The 26017-nt window shown below is 50.5% G+C and overlaps 12 protein-coding genes across 12 annotated transcripts; 4 read left to right on the top strand and 8 right to left on the bottom strand.

Annotated features, from left to right (window-relative positions):
• Nucleotides 1–30: 30 nt before the first annotated feature.
• Nucleotides 31–1349, top strand: M406DRAFT_34828 (uncharacterized protein; the record flags this gene model as incomplete). Its single annotated transcript, XM_040922373.1, has 4 exons — nucleotides 31–210; nucleotides 355–756; nucleotides 886–1185; nucleotides 1257–1349. The coding sequence occupies 4 exons, from the start codon at nucleotides 31–33 to the stop codon at nucleotides 1347–1349; spliced, it is 975 nt and encodes a 324-aa protein (XP_040780575.1).
• A 1921-nt stretch (nucleotides 1350–3270) lies between these two features.
• On the bottom strand, nucleotides 3271–3495 carry M406DRAFT_30009 (uncharacterized protein; the record flags this gene model as incomplete). The annotated part of the gene is made up of 1 exon (XM_040919311.1): nucleotides 3271–3495. A coding segment is annotated over one exon (225 nt), but the record flags the coding sequence as incomplete, so codon positions are not given.
• Nucleotides 3496–6619: 3124 nt separating this feature from the next.
• On the top strand, nucleotides 6620–8054 carry M406DRAFT_58880 (uncharacterized protein; the record flags this gene model as incomplete). Its single annotated transcript, XM_040924614.1, has 5 exons — nucleotides 6620–6639; nucleotides 6753–6862; nucleotides 6943–7420; nucleotides 7488–7636; nucleotides 7732–8054. 5 exons carry the CDS (start codon nucleotides 6620–6622, stop codon nucleotides 8052–8054), a joined length of 1080 nt encoding a protein of 359 aa, XP_040780573.1.
• Nucleotides 8055–9487: 1433 nt separating this feature from the next.
• Nucleotides 9488–10144, bottom strand: M406DRAFT_354072 (uncharacterized protein). The gene has a single exon (XM_040922825.1). The coding sequence runs from the start codon at nucleotides 10138–10140 to the stop codon at nucleotides 9634–9636; it is 507 nt and encodes a 168-aa protein (XP_040780572.1). The 5' UTR covers nucleotides 10141–10144; the 3' UTR covers nucleotides 9488–9633.
• Nucleotides 10145–10366: 222 nt separating this feature from the next.
• Nucleotides 10367–10747, bottom strand: M406DRAFT_29070 (uncharacterized protein; the record flags this gene model as incomplete). The annotated part of the gene is made up of 1 exon (XM_040918919.1): nucleotides 10367–10747. A coding segment is annotated over one exon (381 nt), but the record flags the coding sequence as incomplete, so codon positions are not given.
• Nucleotides 10748–11098: 351 nt separating this feature from the next.
• Nucleotides 11099–12479, bottom strand: M406DRAFT_348798 (uncharacterized protein; the record flags this gene model as incomplete). The annotated part of the gene is made up of 2 exons (XM_040922422.1): nucleotides 12326–12479; nucleotides 11099–12086 (listed from the first exon to the last, which is right to left on the bottom strand). A coding segment is annotated over exon 2 (849 nt), but the record flags the coding sequence as incomplete, so codon positions are not given.
• Nucleotides 12480–15108: 2629 nt separating this feature from the next.
• On the top strand, nucleotides 15109–16261 carry M406DRAFT_76407 (uncharacterized protein; the record flags this gene model as incomplete). Its single annotated transcript, XM_040925948.1, has 2 exons — nucleotides 15109–15508; nucleotides 15599–16261. Coding segments are annotated over 2 exons (1063 nt in total), but the record flags the coding sequence as incomplete, so codon positions are not given.
• A 673-nt stretch (nucleotides 16262–16934) lies between these two features.
• Nucleotides 16935–17439, bottom strand: M406DRAFT_354071 (uncharacterized protein). The gene is made up of 3 exons (XM_040922824.1): nucleotides 17306–17439; nucleotides 17201–17248; nucleotides 16935–17142 (listed from the first exon to the last, which is right to left on the bottom strand). Exons 1-3 carry the CDS (start codon nucleotides 17399–17401, stop codon nucleotides 17074–17076), a joined length of 213 nt encoding a protein of 70 aa, XP_040780568.1. The 5' UTR covers nucleotides 17402–17439; the 3' UTR covers nucleotides 16935–17073.
• Nucleotides 17440–19276: 1837 nt separating this feature from the next.
• On the top strand, nucleotides 19277–19961 carry M406DRAFT_354069 (uncharacterized protein). Its single transcript, XM_040922823.1, is given in 5 exon segments — nucleotides 19277–19340; nucleotides 19406–19516; nucleotides 19568–19809; nucleotides 19827–19837; nucleotides 19854–19961. The coding sequence occupies 3 exon segments, from the start codon at nucleotides 19305–19307 to the stop codon at nucleotides 19751–19753; spliced, it is 333 nt and encodes a 110-aa protein (XP_040780567.1). The 5' UTR covers nucleotides 19277–19304; the 3' UTR covers nucleotides 19754–19809; nucleotides 19827–19837; nucleotides 19854–19961.
• A 196-nt stretch (nucleotides 19962–20157) lies between these two features.
• Nucleotides 20158–20911, bottom strand: M406DRAFT_58876 (uncharacterized protein; the record flags this gene model as incomplete). Its single annotated transcript, XM_040924613.1, has 4 exons — nucleotides 20158–20181; nucleotides 20362–20640; nucleotides 20736–20763; nucleotides 20841–20911. The coding sequence occupies 4 exons, from the start codon at nucleotides 20909–20911 to the stop codon at nucleotides 20158–20160; spliced, it is 402 nt and encodes a 133-aa protein (XP_040780566.1).
• Nucleotides 20912–21581: 670 nt separating this feature from the next.
• Nucleotides 21582–22279, bottom strand: M406DRAFT_66089 (uncharacterized protein; the record flags this gene model as incomplete). The annotated part of the gene is made up of 2 exons (XM_040924968.1): nucleotides 21582–21729; nucleotides 21816–22279. The coding sequence occupies 2 exons, from the start codon at nucleotides 22277–22279 to the stop codon at nucleotides 21582–21584; spliced, it is 612 nt and encodes a 203-aa protein (XP_040780565.1).
• A 486-nt stretch (nucleotides 22280–22765) lies between these two features.
• M406DRAFT_319988 (uncharacterized protein) lies at nucleotides 22766–24391 on the bottom strand. Its single transcript, XM_040919332.1, has 3 exons — nucleotides 24231–24391; nucleotides 23547–23893; nucleotides 22766–23450 (listed from the first exon to the last, which is right to left on the bottom strand). The coding sequence occupies exons 2-3, from the start codon at nucleotides 23705–23707 to the stop codon at nucleotides 23330–23332; spliced, it is 282 nt and encodes a 93-aa protein (XP_040780564.1). The 5' UTR covers nucleotides 23708–23893; nucleotides 24231–24391; the 3' UTR covers nucleotides 22766–23329.
• Nucleotides 24392–26017: the final 1626 nt, after the last annotated feature.

Here is a 26017-nt window from a genome sequence, read left to right as displayed (position 1 = left end):
CGCCAGCTCTTGGCGGCCGACACGATCACCATGGCAGATCAACATGATGTTGATTTGGACTCCATAATCGACCGTCTGCTGGAGGTTCGTGGCAGTCGCCCTGGCAAACAGGTGCAGCTGCTCGAGGCCGAGATCCGATACCTGTGCACCAAGGCTCGTGAGATCTTCATCTCCCAGCCCATCCTGCTCGAGCTCGAGGCTCCTATCAAGGTAAGTCGGTGCCTATCATGAATATCCCCCTACCCTGATGCCTCTGGCTGTCCTGTCCTGTCCTGTCCTGTCGCCTCCTTGTTTGGCCGTCAGCCGTGTGGCGCACTGCTGACCCCGCCCTCTACCACCCCTCCTCAAAAATAGATCTGCGGCGATATCCACGGGCAGTACTATGACCTGCTGCGCCTGTTCGAGTATGGCGGGTTCCCGCCGGAGGCGAACTACCTCTTTCTCGGTGACTACGTCGACCGTGGCAAGCAGTCTCTGGAGACCATCTGCCTGTTGCTGGCATACAAGATCAAGTACCCCGAGAACTTCTTCATCCTGCGTGGCAATCACGAGTGCGCCTCTATCAACCGCATCTACGGCTTCTACGACGAGTGTAAGCGCCGTTACAACATCAAGCTGTGGAAGACCTTCACCGACTGCTTCAACTGCCTGCCCATCGCGGCCATCATCGACGAGAAGATCTTCACCATGCACGGTGGTCTGAGCCCAGACCTGAACTCCATGGAGCAGATCCGCAGGGTCATGCGCCCCACTGATGTGAGTCTTTGAATTTTCCTTCCACTGACTTTCCCACTGCCAAAATCACCTCAATTAACCAGTTGTTCCTGCCCCCGCTATTGCACCGTCTCGACTCGACACGGTTTTGGTACTGACTGCTCCGTACAGATTCCAGACTGCGGGTTGCTGTGCGACCTGTTGTGGTCAGACCCTGACAAGGACATCACCGGCTGGAGTGAGAATGATAGAGGTGTTAGTTTCACATTCGGGCCGGACGTCGTGTCTCGTTTCCTGCAAAAACACGACATGGACTTGATCTGCCGTGCCCATCAGGTGGTCGAGGACGGATACGAGTTCTTCTCCAAGCGCCAGCTCGTCACCCTCTTCAGCGCGCCTAACTACTGTGGAGAGTTTGACAATGCGGGTGCCATGATGAGTGTCGACGAGAGTCTACTCTGCTCATTCCAGGTACGTGTGCAAATTCTTGCCTGAACATGCAACAACGTGGAACAGTCCGCTGATTCTGGATGCCAATATAGATCCTCAAGCCCGCTGAGAAGAAACAAAAGTACGTTCCCGGCCTCGGAGGCAGTAGATCCATCACTCCTCCCAGGAAGTCGTCCAAGACCTGAGTTTGAATTCACACCAACACCCTTCTTCGTATTTCTAGGTTCGGACGACGATGATTTGCTTTTCCTCCACTCACCACGCAAACACGGTCAAACTCGACTACTACCACCACAAACGGATTCTCGCTCCTCGCCGTGTCGAATCTATTAGGCTCTCTATTCTCTGGTCCCTTCTCTATGCCGAACACTTGCCTCGATGTACCACCATTTCTTCGCCTTGACCCCAGAAGACGCGCTCTACATTCGCCCAAGACATCCGCCCTACTGCTAGACGGCCTACCCCAGCAATGGCTGCTGACTCGTTTGAGGATTTCATCAGTGTGGAATATACGTAAAGGATATTCTACATTCCAACAACACAAATATTCTCAGATGGCATGCGGATCGCTCATCTGCTCCACACGGCCTGCCCCCGGCCAATCCTGCGACGACGACCTCTAGCAAACCCTACGCATTGCTTCCTCGGCCTCAGCAATAGTTATGATGAGAGACAATGTCATGTCGGTTCGAACGTCTCAGTGTTGCATTGCGTTAGACGGTCGGCTCAATGGGAAAGGAAAAAGGGGGGGGGGGGGATCTTCTTTGGTCAGCTTGGCGGATGCTTACAACGGCTGTGCCGGGTGACTTCATTTTTGTTACATCGAGATTCGGTAATGAGAGAGGAATCAGGGAAGTTCTCTGCTTAAAGGGAGGACAATTTTGAGGCGAGCACAAATGACATGAGAGGAGTGACCTGACGAACGTGATGGGTTGGAAGGGTCGGACTTTGGATGGGGGAAAAGGGGAGGGGGTTGATTTTCTTAATTGCTGTTTAAGTATTGATACTTGACTCTTGTGGTTCTCCTGCTCTTGATCTTGCTGCACCACGGTTTTTCACTCGTGACCAACACCCCCCCCCCCCCCGGTCTTTTTTTCTTCTTTCTTACCCTACTTATTTTTGAATTACTGTCGGCACCGGCGGTTGGCTTTTGTTTCTTTGTTTTCTATTCTGCAGCTTCTGCTTTATAGGTTGGCTTGGGAGTGAGCAAGAATGGTTGTCGAAAGGGGATGCGCCTGGACCAAGGCACGAAGACGGACAGAACGATCCACGATCTGAGCAACAAGTTCTTGGCCACATGTCGATGCAGCGATGCTGGAGTGCGGTTGCAGACAAGTATTCGCCTCAGGCCGGTGAGCATGGATGGTTGCATTTTCGTATATACTTGCTGACCCTATCAATTAGTTTGCCCATTCCTGCAGTGCGCTGTGGCCACTTGGCGATGGATTGCAAACCTCGAACCTTTTGAGTAATAATTGTTACCCGTCGTTGATCAACGGACTAACCAAAGCTCTCGCAAGCATCAACAAATACGTCTCCCGTGTCGTCACCCAGGCGAACCTCTCGGATCAGGTTGTTGAAGGCCGAGACTTCCTCCTTGGTCGCCCTCTTCATGTTAGTCCAGAGTTTCTTGGGGTTGGTGCCGGCCCTCCACTCCATCAAGCTGGATGGCGTGTGACCAGTCTGGTCCCTGCTATACGTGTCCACTTGCTCCTGCGTAAGCCCAAGGCTCCGTAAGTACTCGAGGTGTTCTAGATCGCCATAGGCCGCAGCGTAGTGAAGAATGCCCCTCCCAGTCCCATCTCGGACCTGCGTCTTGGCTCCCCTCTCATACAGGATGCGAAACAATGTATTGTCCCAGGGAATCATGGCCGCGTTCAGCAGCGGCGTGCAGCCCCATTTGTCAGGCGCGTCAATGTCGGCGCCCGCGTTGAGCAAGGCGTTGATCTTGCCGTGGCAGTCCCAGGGGTCTCGCGCCAGCGACTCGTACACCAGGTTGTTCAGCGGCGTAAACCAGTTGACGCGGTCCCGGGCGTCAACGTCACAACCACCCGCGGCGCCGAGCAGCACGGCCATCGTCTCTGTGGACGTCTCGGCCGAAGCTGCCACGGCCAGGTGCAGAGGAGTCCTCCCGTTGACATCGGACGCGCCGACGTCGCTGCCGGCAGCCAGGAGCCGCTTCACCACGTCGAGATGGCCGCGCTGGGCGGAGAAGTGCAGCGCGGTGCGGCCATTGAGGTTCCTCGTGTCGACGCGGGCGCCGGCCTCGAGGAGGATCTCGAGGCTGGCCTTGTCTTGCCTGCGGGCGGCCCAGTGCAGCGGGGAATATCCCAGCCCGTCCAGGGCGTCGAGGGAGGCGGCTGGTTCTAGGCGCACGGCGTCTTGCAGGGTGAGGAGGGGGCTGGAGGTGGCGGTGGTCGCTGCGGACGGGCCGGTCTGGTAGTGGCGGTGGAGGAGGGTGTCGTGGATGAGGGTGGAATTGTACGAGTTTTCGTCGTCCATGTGTACGATGGCCTGGTATAGACGGTGCATTCGCTCACTTATGGGCTCGAGGTCGCTTATATAGAGGCGGCCTCGGGCTTTGTTGGCGGGGGATCTTTAAGGGGAGCGTGTAGGACACGCAGAAATTGTTAGTTTGGATGCTCATTTTGTATTGATCTGCTGTCAATTGGGGGGGCTAAATGATAACAAGAGGAGGTGTGGAAGACTGGTTTCACATACATCCCATGATAGTTCTTGAAGGTGATGTCGCATCCAGCATGTAGGAGGATTCCCATCATCACGGGCTGTCCAGTGGACATGGAATGCTGTGGCTTTGTCAGTCTTGGGTGTACCCTTTGTCTCAACAGCTGTATATATCTACTTGGTATATCATGTATAAAAAAAAGAAAGAATAAGAAGGACTTGCAAGTAGAAGGGATGTTCCTGATGGTGATATGTCTGTAGGAGTGTTGATTTTGGACGCGAATCTTTCCAGCAGCCTCTGTGTGTCGCAGCATCGAATTGCTTTCCATATTGAGTCGTGTGAACTAATAACGCGAGGGATCTTGAGGTATAAAGATGCCCCCTGGCCCGTCAAGGAATCCCACGACAGCGTGAACAAGAGGGCGCGGGACAGGATCCAGCTCGGGAGGTGGTAGTACAGCTTGAACGTAGACCTGGACCGGCTTCGACACGTATGATAGTCGCACGGTCTGGCCTTGAAGAGCGGCAACGCATTGTACGCCAGGACCAGAGCCCCGACGGCACGCTGAAGATACTCGGGGCTGCGGACGAGCTCTGTACGGTGGCATTGGCATTTGCACGACGAGGTGCAGGGCGTGCGTCTGAAGGCCTGCACACACGCGATAGCGTCGGGGCTCTTGGGCGAGGGACTGCTGGTGATGACTGAGGTGGACTGGCTTGGGTTTGGATCTGCTGCCGTGGGGGTTGGCGAGTGCTGTATGGAGGAGATGCTCGTGGTCAAAGCTGCGAGACTGTTCATAGTCTGCATCTGCGTATCACGGAGATGGCAAAGAGACTCATCGATGCGCTGCAGAGACTCGTTGTTCTCGGCACGGATGGAACTGCCCAGCTCACCTGCCGAGACCCGGAACACGCGCTCCACCTCGAGAACGAGTTGCCCTGGTGAGGCTGTCGTCGTCGTCGTCGTCGTCGTCGTGCCTACAGCAGCTGCAGCGGCCGCCGCCTTGGATGCAAAGCAGACTGCCAGAGTTTCTCGGGCCTGGCGTGCCCGGTCACGGAGAGTGAGGACATTGTCCCTCTCGAGCCTCCATCTCGCTGCAGATATCCTGTGCTGGCCGTTCCTATTTAGGCCTTTACTGCTTGTGAGGAACCTGTTGACCAAGTCCTCCATGTCTTTGACGATTTCCTTGATGTCGGCCACACATCTCGCCACGGCATTTACGCTCGATGAGTTTGTAGGCGGGTGATCCTCTTGCAGCTGATTTGACAGCGACTGCAGGGTTGTAAGCTTTGGAAAGCTGTCAGGTCAGCACATATGCGACGAAAAGGGAGGGTATCTCCTTGGAGTCTTTTCTTTCTCTTTCTCTTTCTCTTTCTCTTTCTCTTTCTCTTTCTCTTTCTCTTTCTCTTTCTCTTTCTCTTTCTCTTTCTCTTTCTCTTTCTCTTTCACTTCCTTCTCTTCTTCTTCTTTCATCACTGTGTGGCTTGCAGCTGCTGACCTCGTTGAGTAGTGCGCAGAGCTCAGCTGGAGCCTTGCCCATGGACCTGAGCGTGTTGATACCCTTGCTAATGGCGGCTGCGGCTTGCACAAGGGCGATGACGCTGGCGACGAGGGATAGAGGGTCCATGATAGCGAACCACGGCTGGGAGAAAGAGAAGTGGTAGTATTGCGGAGCTGTTAATTACCTGTCTATGTAAGTATAAACATGTTGTGTCGGCCTCGAGAGTTCATGAGACCAGAGAATCGACAGAAGCAAAAGTATACAATCCCCCGTCCTTTGGAGGTCAGAAGCTGAGGTACAGGCCTCCTTCGCCAAGAAGGGTTTAGGAGACTGCCCAAAGTATAGTGGTTATACTGCTAATCCAATCAAAAGCCAGACCTCTACACCTTGTTTCGACCTGCGCCTCCGATACCTCAGCCTCAATGCATATCTGAACGAGTGATCATAGTGAGGTATTCTTTGCGCTAGAAATCATTCCTCTGTGGCTGTTCGAGGGGGTTGATTAATGTGTAGTTACTATTTTGCTAGGAGTCTATAATGGTTTTCACGTCCACTGCTTGATCTTCCAGCTCTGCGACAAATGGTGCAGCGTTTGCTCCAGTGAGGATGAAGAAGAACTTGCAGGGTTCCATGTTAATTATGGACGGAGTTCAAGACTTGCACCTATTTTCAACAATCCTCAAAACACAAACAAAAGATTGACTCGCACTTGGTTACAGTCATATCTGAATTTGATGGAATAAAGAAGAAGTCACCATCTACTTAGCACATCGTATGCTTCAGTATTATTAAACACACTTCCTTTGCAATCAGTTGCAAGTCATCATAAGCAGCACGACTGAGAGGGCGTCAAGTGGCTATTAGTCATTTATCTATATATATAAATATTCTCCACTCGGAGAGCAATGACATATAAATGTTAACATCCTCTTTCCCTGCTATTACTATTGACATAACTCCTCAAGACTGCAGACTGGTCCGGAGTCAGGAGTCATGAAGAGAATCAATACAATTAATGATATATTTGTGCCAATCATGCCCATTGGGGAAAATCTGGGGCTCAACAGAGTACATCAAATACCGTATGTAGTGTTATCCCAACCTTGCTGCATGAGCAAATTATCCCCACCTATTCTATAACTTGCTCAACCCACCCCAAAACAAGCTCATGTGACAACACCGATGAACATAAGTACTTGGCATTGTTTAAAGCACAAGCGTCCATCATTTTTTTCCCCTCTCATTTTCGATGACATTGCAAATTATTGATGAAGCATCAGTCCGCTGAGTTAGTCAGATGAACTTCCTCCTGCTTTCAATTCTCCTTGATAAGACGCAAGAACCAGATTGAACCATGTCGACTACCCAGACCTTGACATGGACGAAGTCCTCGGTCTCAAGAGAAGAGGGCAACTGGGCGGATCTGGTCACGCTGGATCTATCCAAGTTCGACCAGCCCGGGGGTAAGCAAGAGCTGGCCACTGAATTTACGAGAGCAATTGAAGAAGTGGGTATGTACGCTGGTCTTTCAGCACCTAAGGGGATGGGAAAAGGGGAGGCAGGGCTATTTTACTGACTACACAATACTCAGGCTTTTTCTACGTCAAGAATTTCGGTCTGACGGAGGACGAGGTCGAGAGACAGTTTGCCATCGGCCAGGCCCTCCTCGCACTGCCCGAGGCTGAGAAAATGCGCTACCTCGCCAACATGGAGGCCGGCGAATACAACGGCTACAAGCCTGCGGGCACCCGCGAGCTGATCCCCGGGGTCCGAGATAACTATGAGCTCTACAACGTCCCTAAGTTCACACCGCAGCACGCAGACATGGCACACCCGGACATCATCAAGACACACTGGGCAGAGGTTGAGCGCTTCTCGAGACACGTGCACAATCACATCGTCCACCGACTGCTGGTCGTTTTCGCGCTGGCGCTGGGGCTCGAAGACGAGAACTGGCTGGTCAAGAGACACCGATATGAGGCCAACAGCGCTTGTCATCTCAGGTATATGAAGTATCTTGCGAGAAGTACGGAGGATAATGAGAAATGCGGCGGTGTCTGGCTGAAAGGGTACTATTCACAGTCGAGATAAAGAAATATGGAGGACGACAAAGACATTTTGCTGACACTGTTGCAGACATTCGGACCTGGGCAGTCTGACTCTGCTCTTTTATCAGCCTATTGGCGGGTTGCAAGTCCTGGCAAAGGACGGTTCGTGGAAGGACGTCCGAATGGTGCCGGGCACTTTGACCGTGAATCTTGCCGACGCTCTTCACTTTCTCACAAGTCAGTAGAAACTTTCCACGAGACACACTCTGCAGCTCCTGCCGCATAATTCGTAAATGAGCTTGGATGGCTAACACGTTCATGTGAATCATTAGACGGCTATCTTAAATCCAGCATTCACAGGGTCATCGCACCGCCCAAGGACCAACAGCATGTTGACAGGCTGCGGGTCATTTACGTGGTTCGGATCGAGGACGACACGGAGATGCTGCCTATCGAAGAGTCACCAGTTCTCCGCGAGCGTGGCCTGCTCGGAGACAAGATTCTCGGTAGTGATGGGAAGCCTGTGAAGGCTGGAGAATGGGTCAAGCAAAGAGTCATCAAGAACATTGGCCCAGGCACAAGCACAGCGGCTGGAGACAATGCCGACAAGGAAGTTGAGATCATCAAGGGTGTGAAAGTCAAATACTTTGATTAAATTCCATGATCGTATGAAGATCTGTAAAGAAACAGTAGGGTAGTACTACTGGGAACCTCGAGCATGGACAGTAGCAGCAGCAAAGTCTGTAGGCATTGGAATCGATCTGGCTTCTTGAATCCTAGGTATTTATACACTTACTTAGTAATCTGTCTCTAGCCAAGTACGCTCACAATCTTGAACTGCCTCGACACAGGCACACTATTATACTGAAGGGAAATGACAAGCTAGGGATACAAGTCATCTACACTTAACCCAAACCACAATATCTAGAGATTCAGCCAGTACCACACCATCCCAGTCGCTTGTCTGCAGCTGTATCGTGTCGGCCACTTCCTCAGGCGACAATGCGATATCTGCTTGGGAAAGCTGCATGATTCCGAAACGTTTGCATAAATAGCCGGTGGCGGATTGAGCATCCTCGTATACTGCAGGTGCCCAGGAGATTCTGATAGAGTGTGGTGCCATTGGCTGCAATAATGCATCGTTTACTTCGACAGCAGCACTGCAGGCAGCCTAGAAGTCTGTCTGTCAGTCAGCACCTACCTGCCGCATCAGTGCTCTGCGCACGATGATCGGGTAGCGCTGTAGATTATTAATATGTCCTATGTATCATCAGCACGGTGGAGTATACAGCCACTGACATCACTTCTCTTTTATCTTTCCATCAAGCATGCGGCCCTGTTGCCTACACCAATCGTATATGAAAGAAGTTCCAATGATCTGCAGCACGGAGAAGAAAGCCCGTGGACGGGTAAGGCATGTGGAGATGCAACTGGCTGCAGTCGCAGCGTCTGCTCTCTGTTTCGGACATCAACAGAACACCGTGGAATGAATGTTTTACAAGGGCATGGACGGAACAGCCTTTTTTTCTCGATTCGAAACCTTCGAATTTCCAGTATGACCATCTCAGCAAGCAAAGCTCGCTCACTGGCGATACTGATGAGGCGATGGGATCCCACTTGGGATGGCTGGCCATCTTTTTTTCTTCCATTTTTCTTCTCGCTCCTTTTCATTTTCCCCTAGCTTACATGCCAGGCAGTTTTGGTCAGAGCTGAGGCGCAATTTGCCACATTTAGCAGCCTCTTGAGTAATAGGCTCATCTCGACCGTGTTCAGTGTCGCACAACAGGACCAAGAGCATAGCACAGCATAACTAGTCTGCCAATCCTAAACTCCAGGGCTTTCTAGCGTTCTCCATGTGACATGTCAGACGCCTCGGGCAGTAGCGTCTTGAACCCCAGCCTGCTTTACGTGCAGAACGGACTAAAGGATATTACATTACGTTGATTATCGTTTGCATGTCAGCCTGTCAACACCTAATCAGCCCCCTCTATTGTTTGGCGAGATGTGATCCTCTGATGAGAACGCTTCTCTCGATATTACAGCCGTATTTGAATATAAGAAGAGAAGAGAGACAAAGCGGAGAACCTTCAGTGTAAAACCTTCGAATTAGAACAATCCCTCTTTACGCCAGAGCTGTATGACAATCGAAGGCAAAAGTGATCTATCCCAAACGCCATCAAAGTATCCTTGTTCCCATGAAATCCTGGTGCAAAAGGTAAAATAGCCGAGAATTCCTAAGTCATGTTGGCTTCCCAGCACGTTCCCAGATAATTTTGAAGCCAAATTCTCAACTGCGCCGTGAGAGACACCTGTTGTGCCAAGGACTGGACTGATAGAGAACTCTGCCTTCTTAGTACGGGGACATTGCCTAGCAATGGCGTACGCTCGTTGTTCTGTGACGTGCCCTGCCCTTGCTTGCCTGGGCGTCCATCTTGGTTGTTGAACTCTATGGCCTTGGCCAGAGGTTCACTGCTAGCAGACTTCCCTGTGCGACTGGTCGGGATGTCGGCCGTCATCGTTGCAGCATTTGTCGCTTCAAGGGACTCTGTGTTGCCCGCAAATCTGACGCTGTGCCCAAGCCCTGGGCTAGGAGCGCCATAGAAAGTGTAGGCTGTCCCATGACGCTTGCTTTTCGTTTGCATTTCTTTCAATGCGTCCACGATCTTGTCAGAGTTCTCTCGTGTCTCTTTGTCGACTACCAAAAGCTTCTGCTCGACTAGATCAAGCAGATCGCGTACCATGCTGCTGGAACGTGGAGTTACACGCAACTCACGAATCAGCTAAATATTCCATATGTTGTCAGCGCATCATATTGTCAGAAGGGATTGTCCAGCTTCAACAATGCTGAGAAAATGTAATTACCTGATGCACACACAGCTTGACCCTCATTTTGTGGCCATCATGTGTATCAGGAACATTTTGGGATACGAAGAACTTGTCTTCTCGGACATGGCTGCCGTTGCCGTCGTCTTCCTCAACCCGCAGGGTGGTGAAGCTTTCGACTTGCTCGGGGCCGAGCAGGTACCACGTCAAGAACTCTAGGATCACGCATCCCAAGCTCCACATATCCGAGGCTCGACATGATGGTCCAGTGCCGGCCTCGGGTGCACGATACGTGACAGTCATGCCGCACGCCTGAGCTGCGGATCGGGATTCCTCCTCGTGAAACCTCGTGAATCCAAAGTCACAGATGGCGAGTCGCCCGAGATCGCCGCCATCAGGGCCAGGGTACCAGAGGATATTTGCGGGCTTAACGTCGCCATGAGTCCCCCACTTCCGGGGTTGTATCTCTATCCACGATCTTCCTAATCGATGGATCCTTTTAAGGCCCAAGCTTATACCGAGAAGCTGTTCAAGCATCCACCCGGCAAGGACGCTGGTCCGTTCTGGGTCAGTGTTCCAGAAGTCACGCAAATTGCCTCCATCAGCCCAAGGAAACAACAATGAAAACGTTTCCTTCTGGCGCCAGACAGCGAGAAGCTTTACAAGATGTTGATCTTCACTGGTGCCAACAGCGTTGGCCCAGCCGACCACCTCATCCTGTGATGTCACGTGTTGATGTTCATTGTGGTTCAGTTCTTTCACTGCAAAGAACGGATTGGAACCGCTTGCATTCTGTAGCAGCAGCAATTTAGCTGGGCGAAAGTCTCCCCATGGAGTGAAGGGCGGCGGCTTCAGACATGATAAGAATCAACCTACCCCGCGATAATTATGATGAGATGGATGAATCTGGACCTTTCGCACAGTGCCGTGATATCCCCAATCAGTTTTGAGTGCGTTGTTGTCTTCCTTTACAAATGGCAGCACATCAGTCGGTGCGAGATCGTAGAACGGGACCTCCTTCTGGCTCAGATCGAAGAATGGCGATGTTACCCAGGTCTGATACACCTTGAAGAGATTGAGGGTATTATGATTCCAGCCGCGGGAAATCAGTGGCTTTCGGGACGGGTCAATGGCCCTTGAGAGTTCGAAAGCTCCAGTCGAGTTTTGTCCCTCGTCCGAAGCTAAAGGCAAATCCGAGTCCTTGATGCCACTATCAAGGAAAGCTAAGATTTCTTCCAGCAGGTTCGGGCCGTGGTCCTTCATTAAACACAGAGCTGCGAAAATTCCCCTTCTCGATGATTTGAATGATCTCTTATGCTGGCCGGGAAGGTCAATCGGCTTGCAGACCTCTTTGGCTATGCGGCGGAGACCACTGTTGTGAGGTCCCCATGAGGCGGATGTTCCTTTCTGGTCCTTTAGTGATCGAGATAGCTCCTGGTACACGGTCTCTTCGTTGATAAGGGAAAACAGCTGGTCGTAAGGTAACCAGTCTTTCTCTTCGTAGGTTGTACGACGAGAGTATATCAACCGCGGGAAGTTGTCAGGATGGTTTTGTGGGTCCTTAGAGGTGATTGAATCCCGCCAGTTGTAATCAAGCAGTTGACCATGTTTCTCTTCCGCTGATGCGAAACCTCTATCCAATGCTTCGAAGGTGTTGAGTTCGATGTCTTCCTGACTTTGTTGGCCTTTTGAAATAGCCGCGTTGATCGATGCGAATGGTTCCATGTTGTTGAATTAGCCTCGCAGAGCGCCAGCCTGGAGGCTAGTTAGAGATGATGTTTCCAGACTGATTCGGGGACTGACAGGTCTTCTCGTGAAGGTCTTCTGAACAAGTTTTATGTTGCTGGGTTGCTTTGGCTTGAACCTAGCAGGTCAGGTTTAGTATCTGGTCAGATCAAAGGCTAAAGGAGGCATCTGAAGTAGAGAACATGGACCTCCGGATGTCTTTAACCTCCATTGGGAGGAATAGCCCTCCGAGGTCCTAGCCTTTTCTTCATCCTCAGTGCCTTTTGTAAAGAGTGGCATAAGATTCCTAAGACAGGAAGACATGCGAACAACAAGGAGTAAAGACAAGTACATCTTCACTGACATAGCTTTACTTACGTTGAAAAAAGTTATTTTAGTTCAATGAGTAGTTGTTCAACTCCACCAAGGCCAGAATGTTTCCGATAGTTTTATCTGACCAACAAGATCAGGTGAGGAGAAGGACTGATTGCTGATGTGAGAGGGGCTAAGGATATTCGAGATTCAGGTATAGTATGAGAGGAGTGATAGGGACTGGACCGGTGCACATTGCATAGAGGGATGTCTATGATCATACTTATACTTACTGTGTATGATTGCCAATTGACTAGGGTCACCACCTGCGATCGCGCCTTCTACATGAATTGGTAGCATTTCTTTGGGCTATGCGTTAAGTCAACAACCGCCCTCGTATCCGACTCGGACAGGTATAATTACAGAACCAAACACACCATTTCTGCCTCCCTTGCTTTAACTTCTCACACCAGCCCACCCTCTTGCTACAAGTCTCGAGAGACACCGAAAATGTGTGTGGGCAAAAGGCTTGCATTGCTGTGCGCTGAAGAGAAAAGAGAAAGGAAGAGAAACGCCACGAGGGCAGCTAATTGAGGCTATCAACAGGTCTGGCTGTTGGCTGGCTGGGGCCGTGCACGGCTCTGGGCTAGTGACTCACTGGCCCTCGCACAGAAAAGCTACCCTGGCCCCTTACTTCTTGTAGCAAGAAGGGGCGCTGGGTTGGAGCTTTCGCCCGACGTAAGTAAGCACAGAAGTAGGCAATCAGACGCCGTGTGGGGTTTAGAACGTAGGTAAGGCATACTAGGCAATATCCAGCCTGCCGTGCCCATTCTAGTATATTGTCACATAACATCCAATCAGTACTTCAGACAGCGGAGTGGTAACAGAATGATTTGGCCTGTGAGGCAACCTGATCATAGAGGCGAGTTAGAAAGGGCGCTAAACTTCACACACGCACGAATGTTAATATATATTGTGAACAAAGTAAAATGCACATACCTGGTAGGATAAAAGGCCCTAGGGTCTACCGTGGTCAACAGTTCTGCCAGAAGTAAAATATAACCGACATCGTTTTCGACACCGTTTTCAACACCGTTTACAAATACACGTCTCTGATCACAGTCTTGATCATCGTCGATGACTTTCGATAACAAGATCTCAAGTGTGCGTGCTTTCGACGAGCGCATCCACTTCAGAAAAGTCGGGAATCAACAAAAGCTCTGTCATGAGCTCACCAGGAAATATGGCGAAGGCAAATATTCCGTCGAGGTATGTCAAACGAGTCGTGTCAACCAGTTGTTCTGTTGTTGATGAGAGTAGATCCGACATGACTTCTACTGCATCAAGAAGAGAGAACCATGTACTTCACATGCGTTTCAACCTGTGTATGGCAGTACTTCACCCCGAATAGAGATACAACAATCGGTAATGCCCGACATTATGCAACTTCCAGGATCAACGTTTTGATTAGTTTGAGGAGTCGTCAGTAGGGATTGGAGCCCTGAACATTGAATGTTGCTTGGGATATCATAGCAAAGAGAAATTACTTTCCAGTATCCTGCAGTCTCGCTGAGTTATTTGAATTTTCCGGTAGTTCTTGAAATGAACTTTCAGTTCTAGCACTGATTTTCTAAATGTCCAACTCGCATAATACACTATTCTGAACCGTGTCCTTTCAAGTCTGTCTCCAAGCTTTGCATGATTGCTATCTCGGCCCCTTCACAGTTATAGGCCATACTTGTGCTACTATGCCGAATCTATCTTTTCCACCGTCCATCTTGCTGACCACCCTCAAAAGTTAAGGGCGCAAACTATGGCATTGAACAGTCCTTTTGTAGTGTCTGACCGCCCTCTGCTCTTCAGACTTGGGTCGATCATGTGCTGGTATATTGCAGAGCCTCACCTAGATCCATAGAAATCCAGACCGTCTTTTTGTGATAGCGCCTCCCCGTTGTGCCAAGCCCCGCATGAGGGTCCGTCATGATTGCAGCCAGCTTATCAGGACTGCGATCGTAGTGGTGGTCTCAGCCTCTTGTAATGAACGATTGGTATTGCGCAGCAGTCCTTGAGGTCTCCCCACCTTGACCGAGACTGCAATACTACCCACACATGTGAAATCAAGTTTTCAACGATCGCAGCGCAATGATGTCTGTAGCGCCTGTTCAGAGCCTGATTGTCTGCGATCGCGACACACCCAAAAACCAGAACTATGTAGTCACAGGGAGGCTCGTTTATGTAGAATTACAATAAGGCTCCGCCAGCTATACCGACCACACTGTGTCTTCAATTTTGCGACACTTTCATGAGGCAATGGAATTTTTCTTACTCCACCTGCGCCCGGCAAAATAACGAATACAATATTTCATCGAGAGCATCACTTGACCAGGGAGAACTCAGCACCGACCTTCACAGCCTTGGAGGCTACAACCACCGAGGCCACGTTATTGACATATCTACGACTTGACCATGAGCAGCCTAGGGGGATTAGAGCCTCAGCCACAACATCCCTGGCTCAGTCCAGCGATAGGTTTTCCGACTCATGTGACGAGAACTGTTGGATCCGCTCTCACGAAAGAAATCCAAAACAGGCTCTACATGTATCCAATAAAGTTTCAGAACCCACATGCCAAACACTTCTGGTCACCTGAGTATTTTGATAGGCTCATGACTCCAAGTACTGTCGAAAAGCTCGTCAAGCATTTACTGAAACGGATGTACCTTCCCATAGCGTGGAGAGGCCGGATATGGACTTGTCAGGATTGGCAACTACTTATTAATGGCCACCCACAAGAGCAGAAGCTTGGATACAGCCGCGCGAGCGGTTACCGTCGAGTTCTGGCCCTACTTATGATGGTGAATAAGTGTGCTCGAATCCATGACTTCATCAGGCTGGGCTTGACGGATGCCAAGTTACCTCTCCACCCACAACATGAGGTATTCCAGAGTCAACGCAGTTGGAACCATCCTGATATCACTTTGTTCTGCGAGGCATACCAGTGGCGTTTGACAGTGCCTTACTTTTTCAAGGAAAGGAGGCCCAGGCGAGTATGTGAGCTGGAGCTGCAACCCAACGACATCAAGCCTTGGGAAGTCTTGCGCACGATAACACCGCCTACAAACCCCCAACCTCGACCAACTATGCAACTGCCCAGGATCAATTTGCACAGTAATCGATACGGCGGCTTCGGTGAAGTCCGCAAGGTCGTTATTCACCCCACGCAACACGAATACAGGGATATCCTTGCTCAGGTATTGTGTTTTCTAATACATTGCATGCATAATACATTCCCTGTTCGCATTATGGCCAGTTGCTAATCGAAATGCTTCATTCTTAATCAGTGGTCCGCAGAAAATAATATTTTTGCACTCAAGAGGTTGTTCACAGGCAATAAGGAGGAGTTCGACAAAGAAGCTGAAATGCTCAAGAGATTTGGCGGAATACACCCCCACATTATCTGTCTGCTGGCCACCGTGGTCTGCTTGGAAAATGGAATTCCTCACTTCCACCTCCTGTTCCCTTGGGCCGACACAGACTTACTCAGGCTATGGAAGCTGCAGCCGGCTGGAATCCACGGCGTTTATAGGGTCAGTTGGCTGGCCGAACAATGCTATGAGATTGTGAAAGCCGTGAACTCGATTCACAACCCGAATCCTCGTATATTCATAGACGGGGTGGAAAAGTGGGGACGACACGGGGATATCAAACCCCAGAACGTGCTGTGCTTCATAGAGCCTGGGAGCCGAAAGATTAAGTTTGTGTTATCAGACCTCGGCCTCGCCCAGGCGCGTGGCGACGCCACCAGATCCAACATACCTGGGGAAGGCCTTCCAGGAACGCCCAACTATCGGCCGCCAGAGTGTGATATGGCGCCTCATCAGGGTGGAAATCTTGGATACGTCTCCAGAAGCTACGATATTTGGACTTTGGGCTGTCTTTTCCTTGAACTCACTGTCTGGGCTCTTCAAGGATGGGACGGGGCTGAGAGATTTGCTTCTGATCGATGTAGTGTGACTTACTTGGACATGGGAGGAAATGATTCTTACTATGGCTTGGAGCGCATCAACGGGCAAATGGGCAGATTTTCGTTGAAAACACCGGTCTTTGAGGTGAGAACTTTTTTCTCGATGGACATCGAACTTGAGAATGGCTAGATGGGCACGATCAGACTACCCTGCTGACATCTACTTCCCAGCGCCTCGATTCTCTGCATCAGCACCCACGTTGCACTGGGTTCTTCCGAGACCTCTTGGAGCTAGTCCAACGGCACATGTTGTGTGTGAGATCAGATGAGAGGATCAAGGGGCCACATCTACAAGAGAAGATGAGAGGCTTGTGCACATCAAGACCCGCCACATACTATGAGACGCCATGTCCTCACCGAAATTGGATTCAACATGGCGGTTCGGTGGAGGCTATCCTCAGTAATAAGCTCCGGCGTGGCGCATGAGGCACTAAGATCTCTGATTGAATTAAAGGGGGCTCGGGCTGACTGCACAAAAAGTACGTTTGCACAGCCACTGAGGGGTTAAGAAGCTGTGGAAAAACCAGAATGGAAGGCCAAAGATCAGCAAGACGAATAATTGTGAACATAAGCTAGTTTCATAAGAAAAAAAAAATTTGAATTTGTGTTTGTTGTCACGACGAACTTATGCTCAGAGTGTCGAGCTACATGCATGCAGCCTTTGGGAAATCATCTTCAGTAACATATCTTCTACCACATTTTCGACCCCACAGTTCATCCTCCTATTTCTGCTAGAAATCATGACGGGATGATGCCAAAATCGCTTCTGTATTCGCCCTTAAACGCTGGTAGTTATTCAATATTGGTGTCCCTGTAGTGTGACTGTTCTTTGACGGCATCCTCCACAGCACGAATTTGGTTCTGTATGTCACTCCTTAGTCCTTATTACACTATGAAAAGAGAAGCTCATAGTAGTTACATTTGTTAAGGCGGTAGGCACCTTGCAGATGAAGTGATTGCCGCTGACCTGTCAGGCACAGGGTCAATAAGACTTTCCAGGACATCAGATTGGCTAGGCTATTACACGAATTTTGAAGTTGCCCTTGGGAAAATACTTCATGAGTTCTTTGCTTATAACGGAGTAATCTCCATATCGGGTAGGAATAGCCATAGTTGGCATCGTCGTCCGCTGGCAGTCGTACTATCGACGTTTCTTGATGGCAAAAAATTGGAGTAAGCACCAAGAGGCAGCGGCCAAGTGGTTCAAGGCACATAATTTACGGGCAGGCAGGCTCTTATAAATTTCTGCATTTTCGGACTGACCCAATCACTGTGAGAGGGCGATGCTCGTGGCTGCCAGCCAACTGTCATGCATGTGCATAGGTCGACAGGCGGAGCTGTCTTGCCACATCACTACCAGCCCTGCTTTCGGCGCTTATTGTATTTGACGACAAAAATCTTGTTCTCCATTGCCCCGCTTGCTGCGTTGATTCGGCTGCAAAATAAATGCGTCATGAGACTCAAGGCATAGATAGACACAACCATATACAGGTGCCTGGACCATCAGACTTTGTTCACGGTGCTGAGTTACTCAATAGAGGCAAAGAGAATTCCTTCAGAGGACGGAATGAATTGGCCAGCGGAATTTGGACCAATGTCCGAGAGTGACCTGGAGAAGGTCTTCCGCTACACACCCCAACCCACAACAGTAGTGTGCTTACAAGCAGGAGAACCGGTGAGGAGGAATGATTTGACTTTTATCAACTACGAGTAATCACTGACTCTTGATCTCTCAGACTCCTCGACTATGGTCTCTGGAAGGAATTGAAGACTGGAATATGTGGCTTCATCATGTGAGTGGCGAGACTGCCTTTTCCGTTTGCTAAGATTTTGCCACTCTGATTGCTCACTTCAAATTCCATTAGGAACGACCACATTACTTTGATGGACAGCCATGCACAGTCTTGGTGTAAGAGATTCCTCTATCGTACGGATTTCAAGGAGCAAAGCTGACGACACCGGTCAACTGCGACAGCCTTGCTAGAAGGGAGGGAGAACACAGTAGCTTGCTCAAAGAGATTGACAGTGGTGCTATTAGCTTTGGAGACAAAGACGTCGATGGCGAATTCTTGGGCGTCATCTACGATGACAAGATTAAATCCCATCGCTGGCCCGCGAATAGAAATTTGTTGCGGGGCACAGGTACGGCAGATAGTGAAAGAACCATCGCGGAACTCCAAGGCGGTGGACGTGAAGTCCAACGGATACCACTTGAGAAGGACCTGTTTGAGGAAATCTGTGAAGCTCTCTTCATACACCCATCTATAGCACGAGCAATCAGTCGGGCTGATACCCCTTTATTTTCGCGAGCATATCTGAAGGCAGCTATGCATGGGCAGAACACTCCGTCAATTGGTATGCAACTCAACTTAGCACACCCCCAAAAGAATGAAAGAAGAAGGGAAAAAGAAAGAAGAAAAAAAGAGTGCTGGAAACATTGCTGACAGGGTATTCTGCAAGTCTACAATTGTCGATCCGCAAACCTGTGGAAGAGGGACCTGGCACTCACTGTCACCCACTTCCCCGACCTCAGCTGCACGTTCGGTATGCTCTTCGGTTGCACGGCCGATATTGAACGAAAAGTCTTAAACCGGTTGGCTGGTTCGATGGAGTATTGCCGTCATCCACTGCTCTTGCCGGGGATCTTTGCAGAGCTGGAACGCGAACGCATGCTAAAGGTTGTCGACGTGACTACTAGGCAAGTTGAGGAGATGATATTTGAGCTCGACACAGGCGTGGGAACGTATGCTCTTAAGAGCGACGCAAATGGAGGCGCACGTAGTGAAAGAAGAGATGTCTGGCTTCATGCCACTTTCCTGAGGAACAGGCTCGAGATATGGCGACAACAGCTCGTGAAAATGGCTGACCATGCGGATGAGCTCTCGTCTACGGATCCGTTACCTGTAAGGGGGGCAGCAGAACCTCTCAAAATGGATGAAGCGATGATAGAGGCAAATAGACTCATCAAAGATCGTCTGAAGGATCTCACTGAGGAGTTCCAGCAACATACAGAGGACTGTACAATGAGGGTTGAAGGCATGTCGATGGCCACACAGTGGGTGAGTCATACAATTTGCTTTTGTTATTCAGAAAAGGTTATGGTCCATACTAACTGCTTACAAAGTCGAATGCAGACATAAATGTCGACATCGCTTTGGCCGCAGGGAACGATTCTAATCAAATGCGATCCATATCTCTCGTGACCATGGTCTTTCTACCGGGTACTTTCTTCGCTGTAGGCTGCCACCATCTCTATAACATTATTCACAATACTTATTAAAGACAGACCTTCTTCTCGATGACATTCTTTGACTGGAGCCCCTCTGAGAGCGAGAGTGTCGTCTCCAGCTACATCTGGATTTACGTTGCTATCACGGGTGCTTGTACCTTCCTCACGCTCCTGGCGTGGGGGTATTTTGTCGGTTTCAGACGACAGAAAGGACAACAGATTGACTCTGATGCTATGGTTTAAGACTTTTCAAGGCATAGAAATTATCAGGGGCCTTATGTGAGCGAGTACTTTGATTGGTGTCAGGGCGAGGATACATAAAATACTGAACATCTCTGGCACCCGGAACAAGGCTCGCAAAAGGTCCACCAAAAACATGTTGGACAAGAAAAAAGCTAGATTCGAGTTACAGATTGGAAATAATTTCATACGTGTATGGATATTGCGTCCGAAAAAGTCACTGAGTGTATTGCAATATTCACCAATACAATTATAACCTCCAAGGCTCCAATGCAAGTAACAAACAACCAATCAGGCTTCTCGAGATCACGAACCAATGATGATACTTTTTCTGCTGTAGCTTTGCAATTTGCCCAGAACTGCGTTCATAGGCTTGAAATCTGTCCAGGTTCCTCTACACAGCCACCTCAGCTACAGTCCTCGCAGGCCTCCTTGCCAACGCATTCACCGCCCTGTTGTTGCTCTCCACGCTTCAGGTCTCCGACCAGCTGCACCGCAGCCTCGCTTGACCCAGGGTACCCTCCACCCGCCTGACCCACCGCCTCGAGCTCCGACCTCGAGGGAAGCCTTTCGCCTGCGCCGACCTCCAGCCCAGCGTCTCCCGCCGGAACCGCCGCCGCTCCTTTCGTCCCTCCATGCCTGTCAACGTGTCCCAAGTCACGTCCAGGCTCGATCACGTCCCTCACCCTACGCTTCAGCTCCTTCGTCTCAGGGAACCCACCGTCCGCCTTGCGGTCCCAGAGGATGCGGTTCTGCACGGTTGAGGCTGCTGAAGGCGATGACGATGGGACCTGGTGGAAGATCTCCACCACAAAGGTTCCGCCCGTGCTGGGCTGCAGCGCGACCTCGCCCAGAGATGTGGAGAATGTCGAGAGGAGCTCTTGGGCGAACTAGTGTGCGCGCGTCATGTCAGCTCAGAGGCCGGGAAAATCGGATGAGAGTAGTTGAGAACCGGGGGTTGCGCCCACAGCCATTAGGAACGTACGTATGCGGCTCTCAGCATCCATTTGCACCTGGTTTAGTGTTTAGTATTGATTTAGGACTGGGCTATGGAAAGCTTTAGGATGACGGAGGACCTGATGTCACATACTGCGTGCAGAACTTGATAGTCACGCGGGGGAGAGGATACGGCGCGGCGGCCTCTTCAGCCTTTTCAACCATTGCTGTGCGTAAATACTTGGATGCGTTGATTTGTCGAGATTGATCGTGTAATGAAATGATGATTCTCTTGTGGGCGAAGTCCGTGAGATCGCGCTTCGTCTGCTGAGTACGTCATGTACATATGATGAAGTGGACACTGCAAATCCGGCCGAGCTCCGGCCGATGTCCCGCAATGGCGGGGCAACTCGGCTCGGGACCTACCGATCGGGTCCGGAAACACCGTTACAAATAGAATACTATCCCTTCATGCTGTTTGTCACAGCAGTACTTATGAGAATCTTGGTCAATACCGCTCGGCACGACGCATTAATTGGACCTATTACCTGTATTCTCTCATCCTTTGCCTATAAACTCAAAGGCGTCAAAGAGACTCTGTGTTCAGAAAGCTCTTGCCGTATACTCAATTGTCGCCTATAATGAAAGCCCCAGTGCTTAGATTAGACCAGGGTGCTTAAGGGGTATGTATTTGCATCAGTAACAAGAATCCTATGAGTTCCATGCATTGGCTCAAGTCGGGCCGTATCCTGAAGTCTTGCTCCTGATGATTCGTATGGACTCGTCCGTCGAGCGACCGAGATCATGCTATCCTGAGGCGCGGACTATCACTGGTAAAAGCATGCAGATGTTGAAGTTATGGGTCCATCTGTCTCTCCCCTCATGCCGCCCTCAATCAATCATTGTAGATATGCCACTCCACAGATGCTTTCGTGGTGCCACGGCTGCAGCTCATATTGCCTTGCGTAGGCGGCAACGTGCCTCCCTCTCCGTACAGACTCATGACGCTGTTGAGCAAGTCGATGACATCTTGGTTTCCGATCCTGCACATCACAGCCGTCAGAATCACAAATATCGCCCTTACCCCTTTAGTATCCCAGTACGCAATAGGTCAAGTTATCCAACTCACGGCACTGTCCCTGTCTCCCCGTCTGTCCGCCTCACCCCAATCTTACAAGTCGCCAGCGTCGAGAACTGAACCCAGCTCTGATCTTCAGCCGAGAACCCGGTGACCAGCCAGTACCCGTTGCGGGTCTTGGCGTAGTACACAAACTGCTGGCAGTCCTCAATGCCCGGCCTGTCGCCGTAGCTATCGCTGTCGCCGATGTCACTGTCGACCACGGCAATTGTGGAGTTGCCGCAGAGGCTCTGAGCCTGGTTGGTCGTATCGGTCCAGACGAAGTCTCGGCGCGAGAGAATGTCGTCGAGGCAGGTGGGGTCCTGTCCAGAGCTGGCTGTGAGATCGGGATGGCTCGTGTTGCTGTAGGTGAAAATACGGTCGTAGGAAGGATAGGGGAAGCCCAGGGGCAGGGCAAGACAAGAGGCGGTAATTGAGGAGAGGGTGCCGAGAAGGAAGTGGAGAAGAGTAAACATCTTTATGGAAAGACACGGAAAGGCCACTTCACGTATTATTATGAGAGGTTTGTGGTGTCAGGCTGCAGATATCGTGGCTTTGAGTTGATGAGGCAAATCTGAGGCCGAGAAAAGGATGATCCAAAGCAGTCAACAACACTGGATGCTAACCGACTGATATGGTGCTTGCTCAATTTCCAAACAGGAGGCGGAAGCTTCAATCCTGAAGTTGGGGCCCCATTCTTTTCTGGCCTTCGCGGAAGGAGGCAACAAGTACATACTGTCCCGCGCACCCGCACGGAAGCTGCACCTCAAGGATGTCCTTCGACCTGACTGGACAGGCGTGGAGTAGACATGACATGTGAAGCCCAAATGATTTTTTGCAGGCTCCTAATGGCCTCAGCTAATCGGCTCATGGAAAAACGGCTCGCAGGTTGAGGGACAAAATGCTGGCCGAGCGGACACGCACCGTGATCAACTGATAGATGTCATATACCAGAAATAGTTGCCGTGAGAGAGGGTATTCACGATTGTCGGGGAGGCCTAGACTGACAAGGTACAACTGAAGAAAGAAGGTGGTGACGCAGTATTAATAAACATGCCGAATTATCCCTCTGGCAGTATCCACAAGCCCATATGCAGAGGTTGTTTGGTATAACGAAAAGAAACCATTATCGTGACCGCCCCGACCGTGAAGGACCAGCACCCTCAAGGGACCCTCAGGTTAAGTCCAAGAAAGAAAACGGCCGGAACAAAAAGCATCGTGATAACCCGATGGGGCCTTCTCCTTGTCTTCCCCACCCAGTTGCCAGTGCCACACCTGTCAAACATCCTCCTGCTCCTCTGGGCATTTCCCTAATCTCACAGAAGGTTCGCTTCCCTTTTGTCCACGAAGTAACGCCGGCAAGAAACAACGCGCAAGGCAGCAAAGACTTCTTTCCCTCCTCGGAATGTCGTTCGTGTCGTATGCCTCGAAAATCTGCCCACGATCGCTTTCCCTCGTCGGATCCGACGAGAACCCTTTTTGGATATCTTAAATTCCATCTCCTTCTTCCATCCTTCATGAGCCGATTACATAACAACACAGCAACCACCGCTCTGCTGGGGAGCGTAGGGATCCTCGCCTTTGGGAACGACCCCCCAGACAGACGGGACCATGTAGTCTCGGGTGCTGTTGCAGTAGGCGATAATGCTACACACAGAGACACAGAGCTGTCAGCATAGGACCACCCATTTTTAGGGAGCAGACACGTCGATGTGCGGCATGTGCTGCCAGGACCCGTCTTACCTTTTACTGGCCTGGGAGACAGGGATACGCTCGCGCTCCAGGTCCTCGCGCAGACGGTTGTTCAGTTCTGTCAGGCGACGTAGCTTCAGGTCGGCCATGGACTGCTTATTCTTCTTGATCTGCGTTGGGTCGCCAACATCGCGGGAGGTGAATTGAGGCATGTTGGCAGGGGTGTTGGCGGAGTCGTTGGCCACAGAGGTGTTGTCGTGGGAGACGTCGGGGTGTGCTATGGAAGGCTGCGAAGCGTCGGAATCGACGGAGGGAGGAAGATGGCCCAGGAGGTCGGGCTGGGTGGATGAGTGAGGGATGCGAGTGCGAGTAGGCTGGTCACACTCCCGATCTCTGTCCTGTTTAGGGGTAGACATGGCGGCTGTCAGTCAAGTTGCGGATGAGGGGAGATTTGAAAGCAAAAGGGATCGGTCGGATTTAGTTAAGGCCTTGGACGTGATTATCTGTCGAACGTGGTCCCATTCGGAAGAGAATCGAAATGACCACAAATCGAGAAATGAGTTGATTATCGCGTTTGGATCGGCAATGTGCTTTCGAGGTTTGACCAAGGCGACGGGCAGGCGTGTTCGCGCAGTGCAGCTGGTAGGACAATTGACGACTTGCTGTCTGGTATTCCGGGATGCAGTGTGCAATAGGCCAGGTGCACAAAGCGAGAAAAAGAAAAGGGTCACTTACAATTCAATGAAACCTGAGACCTTGGCGTAGTTTCCGTTGATGAGGATATTTCCGTTCGTCGATGAAGGAGGGATTGAGTGCTTTCCGTGGGCTGGAATGTAAAGGAGGGAATGAAGAAGTCAGAGTGGGCGGCAACTGCTCTCGCACTCTCGCACGTCGTAGTTGGTCGGAGGGAAAGGAAGAGCCAAGGGAGAGAGGGAGGGCGACGGGTAATGCTGCTATGGTAGGGCGGCCCAGGTGCCTAGATTGCCGGAAGGATGGGATGGGAATGGGGGGGAGAATGGAGCCCAGCGTCTCTACCCGTACTATGTACTACTTGCAGTGCTAAGGTAGTGCTGCAGTCCTGCTATGGTAAGCCGCAATGTCGGGACCAGCAGCTGCACTAGCCAGGGGGGGTCATGTACCTGAAGGCCGCTGATCTTCCTCACTGGTCCTGCTTGGGAGGGTTTCTGCTTTGTCAGGCGGTGTGATGTGCACCTTTACTCCGTTCGAAAGTGTGTTGGAAACCAGGAGTTAGGGTCTCGTCGATGTTGAAAAAGGTTGTGCACCTACTATACCATACACACGAAGAGATACACGAAGAGACTGTATAAAAATTAAAAGGAGGAGATCAAGAAGAATGGAGAAATGGAAGAAAACAAACAATGAACCAAGGGAGTATTCCGATTCCAGTCTGACGGAAGCAAAATGAAGAAAAATAGAGAAAAACCCAGTGACACCCACTCAAGGGGCTGCAAGCCATTTGCAAGAAACATCTCGCAGCGAATTTGGATTGGCTAAGACAGGGGCGGTCTGATATTACTACATACAAGGGTACAGAGCATACTGCGAACCACGAAATGATCCTCGAAAATCACAGCTAATCTGCCATGTATGCAGGCATAAAAGACCATTCGAGACAAGAAAACAAAGATTGTATACACCAATAATATGTGTATCCTATTACTACAGTTTGAAAGGTTCTTGACCCTGCAGGTGGCTGATCAACACTTGCTTGCCTTGTGATGGTTAACATGCGTATTATTACTCTCTCCGGTGAGTGCGTACTTCCATTACCATTTCCGCTCGCAGGGTCTCCACCTGAATACCTTATGTCTCCACAGCTCTCCCCCGTGCGGAAATGAGATCTTACCGATTTGATAGCGTCCACTGACGCTCATGACCTGTTGGATATCTATGAGATCTGGAACATGCACCGAGTAGTACCGCATCTGAGCCTTGGGTAAACGGGAGGATAAGCACGTAAAAGCACGTCAAGGTATCAAATGCCTTGTTTGACGTGGTCCCTTACCCCAGGTTAGGAGGACCATGGTCCGTACCAAAGCACAGCTGTTATCGATTTCCAAACGGTTTGTTTGGTTTGATTCTGCAACCCTAAGGGGGCCTTGTCGAAAAATTGAGATTTGGGTTCCTCGCGCGGATGCCCAAGCGGCCAGATGGAGAGAGTCATGAAGCAGCGACACGGACGTTCGCTTAGCCTACAACAGGTGACCTTTCTACCCATCAATCAACCCACTGCAGGTTACACTACAATCTGGGTATTTGCAGTAAATAATGAGACCAGCATTCCATCTATCCAAAGTACTGTGATCTGTATCTGGCTGTGCAATTCTCTATTGAGTTGCGGTATGACAAATCGGACCAGAAAGATTGATGGTGTCTCATCCCATAGTTGCTAAGTTGAATCCGATTTGCCCTGTTTTGGTGTCTGATACATGAGCCGCTGAATCGTGAAATGGCAAGCACGTATTCTCATACACGGATACAATGACTGGACGGACAGAGTG

This window comes from Cryphonectria parasitica (genome assembly GCF_011745365.1).
Source record: "Cryphonectria parasitica EP155 unplaced genomic scaffold M406scaffold_1, whole genome shotgun sequence".
NCBI lineage: Eukaryota > Fungi > Ascomycota > Sordariomycetes > Diaporthales > Cryphonectriaceae > Cryphonectria > Cryphonectria parasitica.
The sequence above is the reverse complement of the archived record's forward strand: the minus strand, read 5'-3'. Positions and strand labels throughout refer to the sequence as shown.